General features: G+C 44.7%; 1 protein-coding gene across 8 annotated transcripts in view; it reads left to right on the forward strand.

Annotated features, from left to right (window-relative positions):
- The window catches only part of Kif9 (kinesin family member 9), a 52197-nt gene that overhangs the window by 33714 nt on the left and 528 nt on the right, over window positions 1–17955 (forward strand). For 5 of the 8 annotated variants that reach the window (XM_027414671.2, XM_027414675.2, XM_027414677.2 and 2 more), the window contains 5 exons: window positions 710–907; window positions 4224–4438; window positions 9741–9917; window positions 10204–10319; window positions 13220–13324. In XM_027414671.2, coding sequence (XP_027270472.1) covers window positions 710–907; window positions 4224–4438; window positions 9741–9917; window positions 10204–10319; window positions 13220–13324 — 811 coding nt within the window. Of the gene's footprint in view, window positions 1–709; window positions 908–4223; window positions 4439–9740; window positions 9918–10203; window positions 10320–13219; window positions 13325–16787; window positions 17073–17955 lie in introns of those variants that run through there. The other 3 variants (XM_027414676.2, XM_027414679.2, XM_035444002.1) reach the window with 3 other exon arrangements.

A 17955-nucleotide genomic window follows, 5' to 3' on the forward strand; every position in this document is an offset into this window, starting at 1 on the left:
ATCTCTCCAAAAAAGGAAGGAAAGGAAGAGGGAAACAGGAAGAAAGGGGAACAGACAAGGGAAGAAAAGGTGGAAGGAAGGAATTAGAAAGAGGTATGGGGATGTATCTCTGCTGGTAGAGTCCCCTGCCTAGAAGACACAAAGCCCTGGCTTTGATCTTCAGCAGCACACAAACTGGGCATACTATCACACTCCTGTCTTCCCATCAGGAAGATGACAAGGACAAAATCTCCTCAGTTACCTAGGTAGCCTCTTTTACTCTAATAGAAAGAAGTACCCAAACCCATGTCAGGTGGCTGACAATTGCCAGTAACTCCATCTCCGGGAACATCTGACATCTCTGACCTCCTAAGGCACTGCTCTCATACACATGTCCACATACATACACTTATTTATTTATTTATTTATTTATTTATTTATTTATTTATTTTAAAGATAGCAGCTGCCGGCTTCCAGGTGTAGTAGTGTGCTCTTTTTATTCTAGCACTTAGGAAGCAGAGACAGGCCGATCTCTGAGTGCTAGGCCAGCCAGAACATAGGTCCTACATAGTAAGACCTTGTCTCAAACAAACAATACATGTAGAAAATAAGCAAGCAAGTTGAATGTGGTAGGTGGCTTGGTTTAGTAGGCTTTATCAAGGTCTCATGTTAGGGTCTTAGTTCTCACTGCCCATGCCTAGGCTTTAGTGTTTCCCTGACATTTTTTCAGCACCTCAGCAAGAAAGGAAGGTGCCAGCAGCCCTGGGAGTGGCAAGGACCTTGATGTAGGACCTTCTGTCTCCAAGACCCAGCTGATCCCATCTTCCAAAGATGGGGATATCAAAGACATGCTTTCACGAGACAGGGAGACTTCCAGCATTGAGCCCCTTCCTTCGGACTCTCCAAAGGAAGAATCGCGCCCAATCAGGTAACCATCTAAAGACAGGTAGGTCTTCCACCAGATCAAATCACACTAAACCAGAGTGTGAATCTTACACATTAGGTAAAGGGCGCCTGCAGCAGAAGAGGAAATAATCAGGGGGAAACAGAGAAAGTCCAAAAGGAAGAAACGTGGTAACATATATACATGCAAAATGATGCAACCTCAGTCTTCCAGGATACATGAAGAATTGTTTTAGGGGCTGGGAAAATAGCTCAGCCAGTAAAGGTACTTGCTACAAGTTCTGATGACCTGTGCTCAATACCCAGGACACACATGGTGGAAAGAAAGAACCAACTCCCACAAGTTCTCCTCTGACCTCCATACATGTGCTGTGGTGTTCGTTCATGTGTGCACAAACACAAAGAAATCATTTTAGAACTTCCACACACCCATTATTTTTAAAGCGATGTGTCTTTTGCATGAGTAATGCCAGTCTAGATGCCTGGCATGGGAGCATATACTTGTAACCCTAGCACTTGGGAGGTAGAGGCAGGAGGTTTAGGAGTTTAAGGTGACCCTTGGCAACAAAGAGAGTTGGAGACCAGCCTGGGAGACGATACCTAAGGCCTTGGCTTTAAACGTGAACAACTGGAGCTGGGGAGGTGGTTGGTGGGTAAAGTGCCATGTTGCTGTGATGGCGCAACGTGGAATCAGCAGCGGCTCTTCCACTGTCCCACAGTGAGATGGAGGTAGAGATGTGGAGAGTCCCTGGGAGGTCTCAGGACAGCTAGCCTGGCATTTGCTGTAGAAAAACAAAGCAAAACAGAAAGACACTGCCTCAAACAAGGAGTTTTTCTGACCTCTCCCTTGTATTCGTATACACTGATGGACAATGAGGGGTGGGTCAAAATTTTAGGAATCCAGGCTAAGGAAATAGAAGTAGAGACATGAAAAAACAAACAAACAAACAAAAAGAGAAACCAAGAAACAAAAAACATGTTCATCACATCATTAATGGGAAAATATTTTTTTAAATAAACACTTTCAATGGTATTAGATAAAGGGCATTGAATGAATTTTTATCCCTGCCCCTGGTCTGTACAAGCACATGCACGAAGAACTTCTTTTGAGCCTATGTACATTTCAGAACATTCAGAGAAGTTAAAGAGATGTATAATGAATGCCCCTGCATGGACAGCCTTATATTTTCTGTTGATAGGCTATTACATTTGTTCCATCTTTTTAAAAATGCATTTCAAATAAGTTGCCAACCTCAGTTCACATCCCTCTGTGCCAACAGTTGTATCACATTAACTGTGGTTCTCAGAGAATTTTGTGCATGGGGAGCATGTGTGTATGGTGCATGCATGTGAGTGTATGGATACACACCCTGTGTGTGTGCATGCCAAGGCCTGAGCAGCACATCTAGTGTCTTCCCCTCTTGTGCTCTGTCATAAACCTTGAGACATAGTCTCTCGCTGAACTGGAAGCTTGCTGTTTCAGCTAAACTGGCTGATAGTCACCCTTTCAGATCTATTTTTGTTGTTGTTTTTTGTTTGTTTGTTTGTTTGTTTGTTTTTGAAACAGGGCTTCTCTGTGGCTTTGGAGGCTGTCCTGGAACTAGCTCTTGTAGACCGGGCTGGTCTCAAACTCACAGAGATCTGCCTCCCAAGTACTGGGATTAAAGGTGTGTGCCACCACCACTCTTGTATGAGACTTTTCTGAGGAGACATGAACCAAAGTCTGCTTATTCTAGATAGGGAACCAGTGACAAGACAAACTAACAATGCCACCAAAGTCCAAGTTATCAAACCAATGACTCTGTTGGGGTTTCTTATAGGAGCATGGGTGACTTAAAGGCACCTGCATCACCAAGAAGCCCACCCCAGCCTTGGTGATGACTCATAAAAGCTGTATCCCTGAAACTCTGTGTGACTTGTAGGCAATTGGACAAGTCAGAGGACCGCCACCTCCTCCCTCCACCCCCTAGCAGTTTACTGCTTCTATAACCTTGGGAAAGGGGACCTGGTAAATCTTATTAGTTTCAGGAACTTGCTGAGTGTTATGAGTTGCTTACTTTCTGAGTCTCATGAGCTTCTGTGTTGGTTTGACAAAGAATCCCCCCCCATAGGTTCATATGTTTGAATGCTTAGTCACCAGGGAGTGAAACTTTTTGATAGGATTAGAACAGTTAGGAGATCTTCATTGGAAGAAGTTTGTCACTAGGTAGGCTTTGAAGTTTCTTTATTTTTATTTTCTTGGTTTTTCAAGACAGAGTTTCTCTGTGTAGCCCTGGATGCCCTGGAACTCACTTTGTAGACCAGGCTGGCCTTGAACTCACAGAGATCTGTGTTTTTAAATTTTATTTTTATTTTGTGTGCATTGGTGTTTTGCCTGCATGTATGTCTGTGTGAGGATGCAGCAACTAGATTTCCCCTGGAACTGGAGTAACAGACAGTTGTGAACTGACATGTGGGTGCTGGGAATTGAACCTAGGTACTCTAGAAAAGCAGTCAGTGCTCTTAACAGCTGAGGCATCTCTCAAGCCCCAGGCTCTGAGGTTTAAAAAGCCCATGCTAGGCCCAGATTCTCACTCAACCTGCTGGTCAGGATGTAGCTCCCAGCTGTTTCTCCAGCACCATGCTCCCTGCTGTGTGATGATAATGGACTAAGCCTCTGAGCCTATAAGCAAGCCCCCAATTTCCTTTGTAAGAGTTGCTGCAGTCATGGTGGCTCTTCACAGCAACAGTGACAAAGACAGCTGGAGAGAATATGAACTCAGGTACTCATACTTACAGAACAAGTACACACCAAGCCAGACCCTGAGGTCTTCTCAGAGAAGATTTAATACCATAAGATAATGATGCCTCTGTGAGCTGGGCGTTGGTGGCGCACGCCTTTAATCCCAGCACTCGGGAGGCAGAGGCAGGCGGATCTCTGTGAGTTCGAGGCCAGCCTGGTCTCCAGAGCGAATGCCAGGATAAGCTCCAAAGCTACACCGAGAAACCCTGTTTCAAAAAAAAAAAAAAAAAAAAAAAAAAAAAAAAAAAAAAAAAGATAATGCCTCTGTGAGATGTGGCTTGAACCATTTAAAAATGTATCAAAGAAATCAGAAGAGGTTAGACAGATTCTGGATCCAGATAGGTGACAGTGGTTTTGTTTTCAGTTTCTTTCCTCAGTTTCTGCAGTGGGCATGGGTCCTTAGAACAAAGATGAGGAATTGATTCCTCCAGACTGACTTCCATCTGGCACAAACAGTGTCTAGGACCTCTACCCTCGGGCCCTCGGAAGCCCAGGGAAGAAAGATGAAGTACCTTGTGCCTCCAAGGCAGCTGTTGCATTTCCTTTTCCTCTGTTCCAGACCCAGTACCCCACCCCCTAAGCCTGTGGCCTTTGAAGACTTTAAGAACGAACGAGGTAGTGAGATCAACCGCATCTTCAAAGAAAACAAATCCATATTGAATGAACGGAGGAAAAGGGCCAGCGAGACCACCCAACGCATCAATGCCATCAAGCAGGAGATTGATGTGACCAAGGAGGCACTGAATTTCCAGAAGTCACTACGGGAGAAGCAAGGTAGATGTGAAGGGAAGATGGCCAGGGAGAGGTGGGGCTCAGAGTCACCATGCTGTAAATGTGACAGCCTTGGGCACTAAAGGACCAGGATGGGAGGGGCCCATAGAGGGCTCTCGGGTGCAGACCCTTGTCATCTACTAGGCTCCAGGAGGCCCAGCCTAGCCTTTGCCAGTGTTGCCACTTACTGCCTTATTTCAGAACTAACTGCTTAGTCTTCCTCCTGACTTGTGCTGTTGTCCATGGAGAAACTGGCCCTTGGGCCTGCAGGAACAAAGCCCCACCCCCACCCCTTCCTAATGAACACTGGAGGCTCAGTAGAGAAACCAAGGCAATTCACTTTATGACCTTGCAAACCTGGGTACCCTTGACAGAGATAAAAATGGCAGGGTGTACTACAGGTGTGCAAGACAGTTGGGTTTTTGTTTGTTTTTGTTTTTAGAGACAGGGTTTCTCTGTGTAGCCCTGGCTGTCCTGGAACTGTAGACCAGGCTTCCACCTGCCTCTACCTCCCGAGTGCTGGGATTAAAAGTCTGCATCACCACTGCCCTGCACAAAGAAAAGTTTTTAGTAGCCCTGAATGCAGGTTCCTTCCCACTTTCCTTGCTGGCTGAGTAATCAGAAGGTAAGTGTTTTGTTTGTCTTGAGACAGGGTCTTTCTATGTAGTTCTGAATGTCCTAGAACTCTATGGCTTGAACTCACAGTGCCCACCTGACCTCAGCCCTAAAGGGTACAGTATTACAAATTATCAGCCACTTACATTTCTTAATTTCTCAACAAACACAAGCGTGGATTTATCTCTACATTTTATATTCTGTCTATTGTAAAGCTTTTTGGGAGCATGAGCCCATCATGTCTGCAGGTCATTGGGTAATTTTGGTAGTTAATAATTACTTACTGTAGGGCTGGAGAGATGGCTCAGCTGTTAAAGGCTAGGCTTACAACCAAAATAATTACTTACTCTAGACTACCTGGTAGGGGTTCAGTGTCACCTTTTCATCCACAGCTGGACAGACCTAAGCTGATTGAAGGCACCTTTGAAAATGGGCCATTATGCTTTTCTATTTTTACAGAAGGTAAAAGAAGATGAAATCTCTTCAGGAGATGGGTAGTTGGTGACCCCTTCAAGGACCCATTAGTCCTGGTCTGTTCTCCTTTTGCCAATGGTGCTTCGGTTGTGGTAGGGGTACTGCTGGGGACCTCAAGGAATGAGAATGAGAGTCCCAGAAGGCCAAGTGACTTGATGTCCATGAAACCATTCTTCATACTCCACTCCTGACACCGATGCTATCCTGGCAGGCTCATCCCCTGACATTCACTTTCCTGGCAGTCAGGGCACATCACAGGGTCTCTCCTCAATAAATCACAACCCTGTTTCATGTCGTCTTTCATGAGTGACTTCCGGATGTTACTTGGTTTTTCCTGCAGGTCGTTTGGGTCATTTCACTCTCAGAGGTAATTTTATTTCCAGATTCCTGGATCTATTCTGCTCATACCCTTCCCACCACCTATGGCCTGCTATTCTAGAGGGCAAAGGGTCTGGGAAACTGAAGAAAACCAGAGGTGGCAGCTCCAGACACACCGCTGCACAGAACCCACAGGGAGGGGACACAGCAGAAGGCTGATGGGGCAGTGTCCTTCTGTAAATATGTTTCTCTTATTGGTTGATGAATAAAGCTGTTTTGGCCAATGAAAAGGCAGGATGCAGATTAATAGAAATGGTTAATAATTAAGAGAGAGCTAGCCAATAAGAAGCCTGAGCCATTAGTCAAACAATTTATAAAGAAGAGAAGCCTCTGTGTGTTTGGGACTAAGAGCTGCAGGACCAGGCAAGACAGAAACTTCTGTCTACAGAAGCCCTCACAGGGCCCAAAGCACCTTTTTGTCCCTGTGCCCATATGTTCTATAAAAATACCAATCCTGCCTGACACACACATTTAATCCCAGCACTTAGGAGGCAGAGGCAGTCAGATCTCTGTGAGTTTGAGGCCATCCTGGTGTACATAGTGAGTTCCAGGACAGCCAGAGCTGAACAGTGAAACCCTGTCTCAAAAAACAAGAACAGAACAAAACTACAGACCCTGATGATAAATTTACCCAATTTAAAGGGATGCATGTATTATGACATATAATTTACCGTTTGCATTTTTAAAAAATTGTGTGTACAGCCTGGTCTACAAGAGCTAGTTCCAGGACAGTCTCCAAAGCCACAGAGAAACCCTGTCTTGAAAAACTAAAATAATAATAATAATAATAATAATAATAATAATAATAATAATAGTGTGCCTATGTCTGTGTAGGTGTGGGCACATGAGTGCAGGTGCCTGCAGAGCCAAGAGGTGTCACTTTCCTGGAATTGGAATTACAGGCAATTGTAAGCCATTTATTTTGGGTGCTGGAAAATACAATTGGGTCCTTTGCAAGAATAGTAAGCACACTTAACCACTGAGTCATCTCTACAGTATTTTGTGACTTATCATGGAACTTGAACTTGAAATGCTTCCACCTCAGCCTTCCACCTAACTAGGATTATTGGTCTATACCTCTTAAACTCAGTGAAAATGGACATTTACACAGAGTAAGATGATAGTGAAGTAAGGATTTTTTTTTTCAAGACAGGCTCTCAGGTAACCCTGGCTAACTTAATATGTAGCCAAGGATGACTTTGAACGCTTGTCTGCCTCAGCTATAATTACAGGATGTGCCCATCTCTGGATTAAGAGTATTTTAAGAATACTTTATAATTTGCCAAGATGGTGGCTTATACTTATAATCCCAGCACTTGTGAGGCAGAAGAAGGAGAATCACTGAGTATTTGAATCCAGCCTGGATTACTTAGTGAATTCCAGGTCAGCGTGGGCTACAGAGTCTAAAAACAAAAAAGAGGAAAACATACATACATTAAGGAGTCTTTCTCTGTCCCACCAGTTAGCTTCCAAATAATGACTCAAAGACTTATTAATTGTGAAAGCTTGGCCTTTAGCTGAGGCTTGACCCCAACTAGCTCTTATAATGTAAATTAATCTGCTTCTATTAATCTACCATATGGCTTTTTTTTAACCTCTTTTCCATTTCTGTATGGTTGATTAGTTCTGCATCTCCTGGTATCTCTGGTATAATCTGCACATCTAGATTTCTCTTCCTAACCTGCTGTCCCCAGAAATCCTGCCTATCTTGCCTAGCTATTGGCCATTCAGCTCTTTATTAAACCAATCATAGCAATACATCTCCACACAGTGTACAAATATTCCACAACACATACATGTATATGTGAATATATATTTGATTCTATCACTATCAAAACGTTTTTCAGGTGAAACATTAGTTGTTTGTTTTAAAAGAAAATGGAAATCATCGTTCAGGTCAGTCCCCACCTTGAGGAGACAATCAGAGAATCCCTGGATAATGCTAAAGATATCCAATCCTTCTCCCATTTCAAAGAAGTATGGTGAACACTTTCCAAAGGGTCCGTGCATGTCACATCAGAGCTGTCCCATGGCACATAGCTCATAGCAGATGACTCAGCAGTGAAGAAGATTGCAATCCTACCCCAGATTGCAGACCCCCCTCCAGTTGGGAGCCTTGAGTCTCCATTGATGGTGCAGGGACATTCTTGTGTGGAAGTCCTATGACTTTCCTTTAGGATCTGGGGACTTACTGCATCCTTAGCCACACATCCCAGGCCACATACAAACCACAAATATGGAACAATACAGTTTGCTGTGACTCTTCTATTAATCTTTCAGGTACTGTGAGCAGTGGATAGCCAAGGAAGTAATATATTTCAGACTATTTTTTTGTCTTAACCTAGCAAACCTCTCACCAAAGTGACAGAGTCTGTGGGCAATAGCACAATTGAGTGGAGGAAAGCGAGCTAGCATGCTACAGAGTTCTAATCATTTCTAACAAGAAGGTAGCTGACCAACATTAAAACCAATAGAAGACAACTAAAACATGGATTTACATCTACTTTCATTAATAAGGAATTTTGCTCAAATGCCTTGTGGTACTAGCCAATGATGGCAGTTCATGTATGTCATTTAAAAGAAAAATAAATGTGAGTGGGGCTGAGGATACAGCTCAGATGTTACAGTGCTTGTCAATATGCATTGTAGCCCTGAGTTTAATCCACAGCACTACATAAAATGGTGTGGTGGTGCATGCCATCCTGGGCTACATTGCAGGTTCATTTGCAGTTAGGCCACACAGTTAGGACAGACAGGAGGAGAGCCGAGCAGAAGAGAGGACAGAGTGGGTCCAAGTACCATGATAATTCTGTTCTTGCCTCATCGACCAAAGATGCTTACCCTTTAAAGAAACATTAAACCTCACAGATTTCCCGACACTGGCAGTAGTGAGCATTGGTAGCTGAGATGCCATAGGATAGGGGAGGCCATGTTGTGCCCTCCCTCCACCAAGGAGCCTGTGTGCTAGGCTAGACTCTGCTAGGAGGCAAAGCAGAAGATCTCTCACCTGAACTGTTCTTTCAGTGTTGCTAGGATTAAAGGTGTGTGCCACCACCATCTGGTCTATCTATTTTTTTTTTTTTTTTTTTTTTTTTAGTATTGTTCTTTTTTTTTTAGATTTTTTTTTTTATTTATTATTATACAGTCTTCTGCCTGCACACCAGCAGAGGGCACCAGATCTCATTCAAGGTGGTTCTGAGCCACCATGTGGTTGCCGAGAATTGAACTCAGGACCTCTGGAAGAACAGTCAGTGCTCTTAACCCCTGAGCCATCTCCGGCCCTGGTCTGTCTATTTTTAAATTATTTTTATTTTATGTGCATTGGTGTTTTGCCTGCATGTCTGTCTTGCAAGGGTGCCAGATCCCCTGGAACTGGAGTAATAGACAGTTGTGAGCTGCCGTGTGGGTGCTGGGAATTGAACCTAGGTCCTCTGGAAGAGTATCAGGTTCTCTTAACTGTGGAGCCCCTGTTTGTTTGTTTGTTTGTTTGTTTGTTTGACTCAAAAGAAAAAAAAGTCTTTAAAGGGTGAATATCTTTGGCTGATGGGACAAGATCCAAATAAGCATGCTACATGGCCCCTCTATCTTCTCCTCTGCCCAGCATCCCTCCTGTTGGTTCTGTGATACCAGTCAGGCCCCACTGAGCTAATCAGCCCCTCTGTGTAGGTATGCTGTCATGGCCTAGCCTTCTTATACTTTGCCCACTCCTTGTCACACCCACCCACACCTCTGCCATGTTATCTGTCAGCATTGTCTTGTTTTTGGAACACCATCCTTCCCCCACCCTGAATGACATCTGCGTCTGCCTCTTTCCATGACCTCTCCCATCACCCTGCAGGCCAGTATGAGAACAAAGGCCTGATGATCATCGATGAGGAGGAATTTCTGCTGATCCTGAAGCTCAAAGACCTGAAGAAGCAGTACCGAAATGAGTACCAAGAACTGCGAGACCTCAGAGCTGAGATCCAGTACTGCCAGCGCCTGGTGGATCAGTGCCGCAATCGCCTGCTCATGGGTATTCCAGTTGGGAAAGTTGGCAGGCTCCTTGAGGTCAAGGGAGGTCGCAGGGCAAGGCCAAGGATCAATTCTGAAGTATTCTCTGACCTGCTGACTGAAGGGCCAGAGCTTAGTCAGGGGCTTCAGGTGTGTGGTTTCCAGGGCTCTGAAGGCGGGAGATGGGGGTGAGGAGACGGGAGCTGCTGGAGCAGGAAGTAAATAGAGCTGAGCCTGCAATATAGCCTTTGCCTGCTTCCCCATAGGCTCTCTCTCATCTCACAGTGCTGTCTCTCTCACTCTTGTAGAATTTGACATCTGGTACAATGAGTCCTTTGTCATCCCAGAGGAGATTCAGACAGCACTGAAGATAGGCAGCAGTATCCGGCCAGGCATGGTGCCTGTCAGCAGGATTGTGTCTCTGGTGAGCAGCACAAGGGTCTGAGGGTGATGAGAGTTGAGCACAGGGACAGTAGCAGTGATGGGGGATTCTAACTCTTCCATGGATTGATGTCTAATGCTGCCAGTGCCCAGGAAGCGGGGGCGGGTGTAAATCCCTCAATTATTGAAAGGTACAAAACTGGGCTAGAGAGATGTTATAATTCGGCACAAGGGGGACCTTGGCGGATCCCACAGCAGGCAAGAGACAAATACACCAGGCAGACAGAGCTTCAGTGAGATTTTTTTTTTCCTCTTCAAGACGGGTTTCTCTGTATTGCTTTGGAGCCTGTCCTGGAACTTACTCTTTATAGATCAGGATAGCCTCCAACTCACAGAGATCCTCTTCCTCTTCTTCCTGAGTGCTGGGATCAAAGGCGTGCGCCCAGTTCAGTAGGAAGTTTTATTGGAGGAAAGGGAAGGGAGTGGAGAAATGAAAGGGAGAGGGGAGAGACAGAGAGACAGAGAGACAGAGAGACAGAGAGGGAGGGGGAGGAGGAGGAGGAAGTGGAGGAGAAGAAGGAGAGAGACAGAGACAGAGATAGCAAAGGTCCAGTCTGCCCCTTCAGAGGAACAGCAGGAGAGAACAGAAGTGGGTGGAGTTTTCTCTTAAAGGGCCAGGGTATACACTCCTGCCATGCACAGTAGGGTGACTTGCTGAGCCAGATTCCCAAGGGGCAGGGGCAGGGGCAGGTTTGTGATGGGGAGGTCCTTATGTGTGTATGTTTGTCTTATTAGTTGGTAAATAAAGTACTGTTGGCCAATAGGGAAGCAAGATAGGTGGGACTAGGAGTCGAGGAGGATTCTGGGAAATGTAGTAAAGAGAGAAATCTTGTGATCCAGGCAAGAAGTGACATAGCAGGCAGACTCAGAATATAAGCAGGGACAAACAGGAAATTGCTCTCTTCCTCTTCCTCTCTTCTCTGGGAGCCACCATGTGAGCCCGACAAGAGAGGACGTATGCCACCGGTATCCTCAATCAGATAGGTTTTTATAAAATATATAGATTAATAATTATGGTTGATACTTAAGTCAGAGATAGCAGATAAGAAATCCTAGTCATTGGCCAGCAGCATTGTAATTAATATAAGACTCTGTGTGTTATTTTGGGCACTCACGTGTTGGCGGGGCTTGGGTGGCTTGGCGGAAAGGTTTGCCTTGATTACAACAGATGACTCAGTTAAGAGTACTTGCTGCTCTTCTGGAGGACCTGACTTTGGTTCTCAGCACCCATGTCAGGCAGCTCACAACTGTCTGTAACTCCAGCTCCATTTCCAATGCCCTCTCCTGGCCTTTGCAGGCAACAGCACACATGTGTCATATAACAGCACAGCATAGACATAAACACATAAATTAAAAAAAAAAAAAAAACTATCTTAGTTAGGTTTCCAAAGCAACTGTTGGGGGGAGGAGAGGATTTATTTCAGCTTATAGTTGTAACTGTAAGCTATATCATGAAGGGAGGTCAGAGAAGGAACCTAGAGACAGGAATTGAAGCAGAGACCATGGAGGAAGGATGTGTAATAGATTGTTCCCCGTGACTTGCTCAGCCTTTCTCCCCGCCCCCTTTTCTTGCCTGCATGTATGTATGTGCACTTCCTGTGTATCTAGTGCTCAGAGTTCAGAAGAAAGTGCTGGATTCCATGGAATTGGCGTTTATACAGTTGTAAGCCACTATGTAAATGATGAGAGTTAAACCTGGGTTCTCTGGAAGAGCAGCCAGTGCTCCTAACCATTGAGCCATCTCCCTAGCTCCTAAATCTGCTTTCTTATACAACCCAGGACCACCTTTTCAGGGGTGCCAGTGCCTGCAATGGGCTGGACCCTTGATTAATATCAATCATTAATCAAGAAAATGCCCACAGACTGGCCTAAAGGCCAGCTTGATGGAGGAAATTTCTTAAGTGAGAGTTTTTCTTCCCAGACATGTCTAGGTTTGTGTCAAGTTGACCAAAATGAACCAGCACAGTTTTTTTTGTTTGTTTGTTTTTTGTTTTTTTTTTTTTGAGACAGGGTTTCTCTGTATTGCTTTGGAGACTGTCCTGGAACTTGCTCTGTAGAGCAGGTTGACCTCAAACTCACAGAGATCCACCTGACTCTGCTTTCCAAGTGCTGGGATAAAGGCATGTGCCACCAATGCCTGGTTTAGCACAAATCTTAGAGATATGTAGGGGATGGAGATCAGTGACTCAGATCACTGGCTGCTCTTCCAGAAGTCCCGAGTTCAATTCCCAGCACCCACATGGTGACTCACAACCATCTGTAATTGTAGTCCCATGAATTCCAATTCTTTCTTTTGGTGTGCAGATGTACATGCAGACAAAACACCTATATACATAAATAAATCTTTAAAGAATGAGACAGAGAGAAAGAGAGTGTGTCTTACTTATGGTTTTTATTGCTGTAAAGAGATGCTATGACCACAGCAACTCCTGTAAAGGAAAACATTAAACTGGGGCTTGCTTATAGTTTCCAAGGTGCAATCCATTATCATCATGGTGGGACATGGCACACAGGCAGACATGGTGCTGGAGGATGAGCTGAAAGTTCTACTTATTGATCTGCAGACGACAGGAAGTGAACTGTCTCATTGTGTGTAGCTTGAGCATAGTAGGCCTCAAAGCCTGCCCCCACAGTGACACACTTCCTCCAGCAAGGCCACACTTCCTAATAGTGCCACTCTCTTTGGGGGCCATTTTCCTTCAAACCACTACTGCCAACTTTCTGTAGTGCCTAGGTGGCCTTTACAGAGGGATCTGTGAGGACCCTGACAGGCATGGGTGCTTCAAATGCTCTGGGTGTATTTGCATACCCAGTACATACCCTGCCAGGATTTATCCTGACGATGTCAGGCTGAGATATTGTGCTGGGTTGGGCCTCTCCCAGGGAGAAGATGACCAGGACAGGTTCAGCCAGCTGCAGCAGACTGTACTACCCGAGGGTCCTGACTCCATCTCCTTCTACAATGCTAAAGTCAAGACAGAACAGAAGGTAACTTGGGTTGCTCATGTCTATGAGGGTGGGGGCCCCAGAGACTTTATTACTAGGACTCCCAGAATCACCAACCCTATTGGATAGGCACAGGGTGGGGGGCGGGGATGGTACTGGCCTAGGGAGATTGAGTATCACCATTAGTTTGTAGGTGTCTTCTACTGGCTCTAGACTAGAACAAGGCTGGACTTTGGAAGTTGGAGAAGGAGGATTACATAGATCATGGCCAAGTCTGGGTATGGCTGGTAAATGCTAACTCAGCCATGCATTGTGGCTCACAGTCCATGACAGTCTAGGAAAGAAATCCTCTGAGACCACTGCCTGTGGGGAAGGGCCTGTCCAAGGGGGCCATCCTGCACAAATGGCAGGGGCAGAGGACCACATGTAGCTGAGGTGGAACTCGGCATGGTAAGCCCCAGATGGAGCCTCTGATTCTCCAGAGTCTCTGTTCTACCAAAGCCCTGGATACTGTGCAGCCCTCTATGCTCAGCTGGGCTTTGCTGTTGTGCGGTTTGCTTGAGACAGGGAGTCATGTTTCCCAGGCTGGTCTCAAACTTGCCAGGTAGCCAAGAATAACCTTAAACTCCTCCTGATCCTCTTGCATCTACTTTCCAAGAGATGAGATTGCAGGTGTGTGCCACCATCCTCTCTCAGAACTGTTTCCTATTTTTCTTAATCTCTTTCATTGTGAGAATGATCTATAGTGTGTATACATGTGTTTGCATAGTTGCATTTTAATTTTTTTTATTTTGTGTATAGGTGTTTTGCTGGCATGTGTGTCTGTGCACTATTTGGACATTTGGTACCTGCAGAGGCCAGAAGAGAGTGTAGGATTCCCCAGAACTGGAGATGATTATGAGTCACCATATGGGTGATATGAATTGAACTTGGGTCCTTTGGAAGAGCAGCCAGTGCTCTTAACCCCTGAGCTATCTCTCTAGTCCAAAATATATATTTCAAATTACAAGTTCATATTTGATTGGACTTAAGGACTGCAAAACACATAAATTAAAATTATTTTCTTCCTAGAAGGGTATATACTTGTTTTTTTGGTTTGTGAGGGTGGGGGGGGTGGTCGTGGTTGTTTTGATTTTTTTGTTGTTTGTTTTGTTTTTGTTTTTCAAGACAGGGTTTCTCCGTGTAGCTTTGGAACCTGTCTGGGAACTCATGCTATAGATCAGGCTAGACTCGAGCTCACAGAGATCCACCTGCCTCTGGCTCCAAGTGCTGGGATTAAATGAAAGCGTTATCACAGACTATCTTGTTTGTTTGTTTGTTTGTTTTTGTTTTTTAGAGACAGGGTTTCTCTGTATTGCTTTGGAGGTTATTCTGGAACTCACTCTGTAGACTAGGCTGGCCTCGAACTCATAGAGATCCGCCTGCCTCTGCCTCCCCAAGTGCTGGGATTAAAGGCTTGCGCTACCAATGCCCAACTGTTTTTCTTTTGTTTTGTTTTGTTCTTTGAAACAATAGCAGAGGGTTGCCTTGAACTCCTGTCTCCTAAGTGTTGGGATTTTAGGCTTTCACTACTACACTTTTCTTTTTGTATTTACTATGCATTTTTGTTTGTTTGTTTTTGTTTTTTGAGACAGGGTTTCTCTGTGTAGCTTTGGAGCCTATCCTGGCGCTAGCTCTGGAGACCAGGCTGGCCTCAAACTCACAGAGATCCACCAGCCTCTACCTCCTGAGTGCTGGGATTAAAGGTGTACGCCACGAACGCCTGGCCTACTATGCATATTATTAACCCACGATAATTTATACCCTTCAAGAATTCCAGTTTGATGGGAGGCAGACACAGGTGGATCTTTGTGAGTTCAAGGCCAGCCTGGTCTACAAATCGAGTTCTAGGACAGGCTCCAAAGCTACACAGAGAAATCCTGTCTGGAAAACAAACAAACAAACAAAAAACCCCACACAAACAAACAAAGAATCCTAGCTTGAATGCTAGCTCAGAAATGGAGCATCTGCCAAGCCTTTATGAGGCCCTGGGTTCCAAACCGAGGACCACAGAGAGGAAAAATTCCATCTTGAGCCAGGTATTATGGCAAATTCTGTAATCTCAGCATTTGAGGGGGCTGAGGTGGGAGTAGCTTGAGTTCAAGGCCACGTTGGGCTATACGGAAACCCTATGTCAAGAAAGAAAACAAGAATTCCAGCTTAGTGTTGACACTGCAGGTTTGGTCTCTTACCTCAGGAACATAGTCCAAGCTAGCCTTACCATTTGCTCCTGTCCTTCAAACTTAAACTTTTTTTTTTTCCTGCTTCATTCTTTTACTATATCCTTTTTTAAATTTTTTTTATTTTTATATATTTGAATTACAAACAAGATTGAATTACATGATGATCCCAGTTCCCTTCTCCCTCCCTTCCTCCTCTATCACCCCCTAAACTTAAACTTTTAACTTAAAAAGGAAGAGTAGAATCTGTGAGCAGCACAGCTACAGAGTGGGGGGCCTGCACAGGAACAGGCCCACCTCTAGAGGTAGAGTCCTTTGCTCTCCTGTGTTAGTTTCCTGTTGCTGTGACAAATACCTGAGAGAAAGAGCTTGGAAGTAGAAAGGGTGACACATTGCCTCTCGGGTGCTGCAGGCAGGAGGACCAGGAGTTCAAAGTCATCATTTGCACAGAGGTTCAAGGCAAGCCTGTCTAGAAACAGAGGGACAACATAGAAGAAAGGTTTATTTTGCCTCAGTTTCTGATCGTGCTGGGTTGTTGTAGGCTTGCAGTAAATGGGAACAGGTGGCATCGGAAGAGCATGTGGAGAGCTAGCTGCTTGTCTCAAGGTGCTCAAGCAGAAAAGACAGGGCTGGACCAGGGACATGGTATACCTTCCAGGGCACATCCCCATTGACCTTTCAGTAATGTTATCAGGTTATGAATCTATTGGTGCATAAATCCATTTATCAGGCCAGAGCCCCCACTTTCCAATTACCTCTCAATGACTCAATGAATCAGATCTACCAGTGGAAACTAAGCTTTCAAATACAGGAACCTGTTGAGGGATACTTTAATATCCAAACTATAACATCTTTTCTTCTGTGAATCCATTCCCAGTTAGATTTTAATAGGCCATTGAAACATACATGCCTCCTTTTTTTTTTTTAATTTTTCAAGACTGGGTCTTACTATATAGCTCTGCTAATCTGGTACTCACTATGCAGACCAGAGCTCACAAAGATCCACCTCTCGAGTTCTGGGATTATAGGCATGCACCACTATGCCCAGTACATGTCTCCTTTTAAACATAACTGCCAAGCTATTTCAAACCAGTTTGACACACTTTCCTTAAATTGAAAGTGTTGAAATGGAATGTTACTTCTAGAATTTGCGCTATCCAGAGAGTTTGTCTCCAGAGTGTGATGTTTGCAAGAAGAACGAAGAAGTGAATGAGTGACAGTTTGTGAGTGCTTGCTAAGACTATACCTCCTGATCAAGTTCCCTTTTCTTGATCCTTTTCTTCCAGCACAGTTATATGAAAACCATGATTGGTCTCCCCCAGTCACACAGAAAATAGTCTCATCTATAGCTTGAAGACCAGCAACTCTAGTCTGTTCTAAGGAAGCTGCTAAGCTACGCTCAGAGCTCCAGCCACTCACTCTGCTGCAAGCTGGAACCAAACCCAGAGAATACACAATTGCCTGCCTGCTAGGATGAACATCCTCCAAAGGATAACCCTGCTTGTCTACACAGAAATACTTTGATTTGCTACCATATGTAAAACCAATATAAACTTACTTTCTAGTTTTAAGTACTATCCCAAAGACTGTTTTATTTCCTGTCTGAAAGGACATCTAGTTGTGGCTAAAACCTAGTCCTATGTTTGCCTAACAAGCATGACACCTGGGATTTGGTGCAACACACACACAGACATACACACACATACACACACACACACACACACACACACACACACACACACACACACACACACACACGATGGGAGGAGGATTGGGAGTATAGCTCAGTGGTACAATACTTGCTTATCATTCATGAAACTGTTCCATCTCCAACACCACCAAAAAAAAAAAGAAAAAAGAATAGCAAATATTGTAGTTAAGCATGACAGGACAGGCCTGTAATCCCAGCACTTGGGTGGTGGTGACAGAAGGATCAGAAGTCCAGAGTCACCCTCAGCTATGTATCTAGTTCAAGATCACTGTGGACTATATGAAACCCTATCTCAAGCAAAAAATAAAAACTAAAAGCCACTGGAGCCTTGAGTAGGAAATCAAAACAGTAATCCAGGCTCCTCTGGTCAGCCTCTGTCCTCTTCAGTGGACATCCTGAGATGAGCTTGGTCTGAGAATACTTCTTACAGCTCCCAAGGAGTCTAAGTTCTCTCAACCTATCCTTCTTCCTTGGCAACCAAAAGAGGACCAGGTATAGTTAGTGACCTACAAAAGGGAGAGGCAGAACTGGGTCCCTGTGCCCAAGAGTACCTGACCTTAGATACTACACCTTTCCAGCCAAGTACACATATGGAATAGGTGTTGCAGCTTCTCTTTCTTAGTGTGTGTCTACAGATAAACACAAGAGAAGGCAACCAAGCAGGTCACCCTGAACAGGAACAGGGATCACACCAGCAGGGTTGAGCAGGGAAGAGGAAACATTACTCCTGAGTCAAGTCCTCA

Source organism: Cricetulus griseus, chromosome 4, assembly GCF_003668045.3.
Source record: "Cricetulus griseus strain 17A/GY chromosome 4, alternate assembly CriGri-PICRH-1.0, whole genome shotgun sequence".
Lineage (NCBI taxonomy): Eukaryota > Metazoa > Chordata > Mammalia > Rodentia > Cricetidae > Cricetulus > Cricetulus griseus.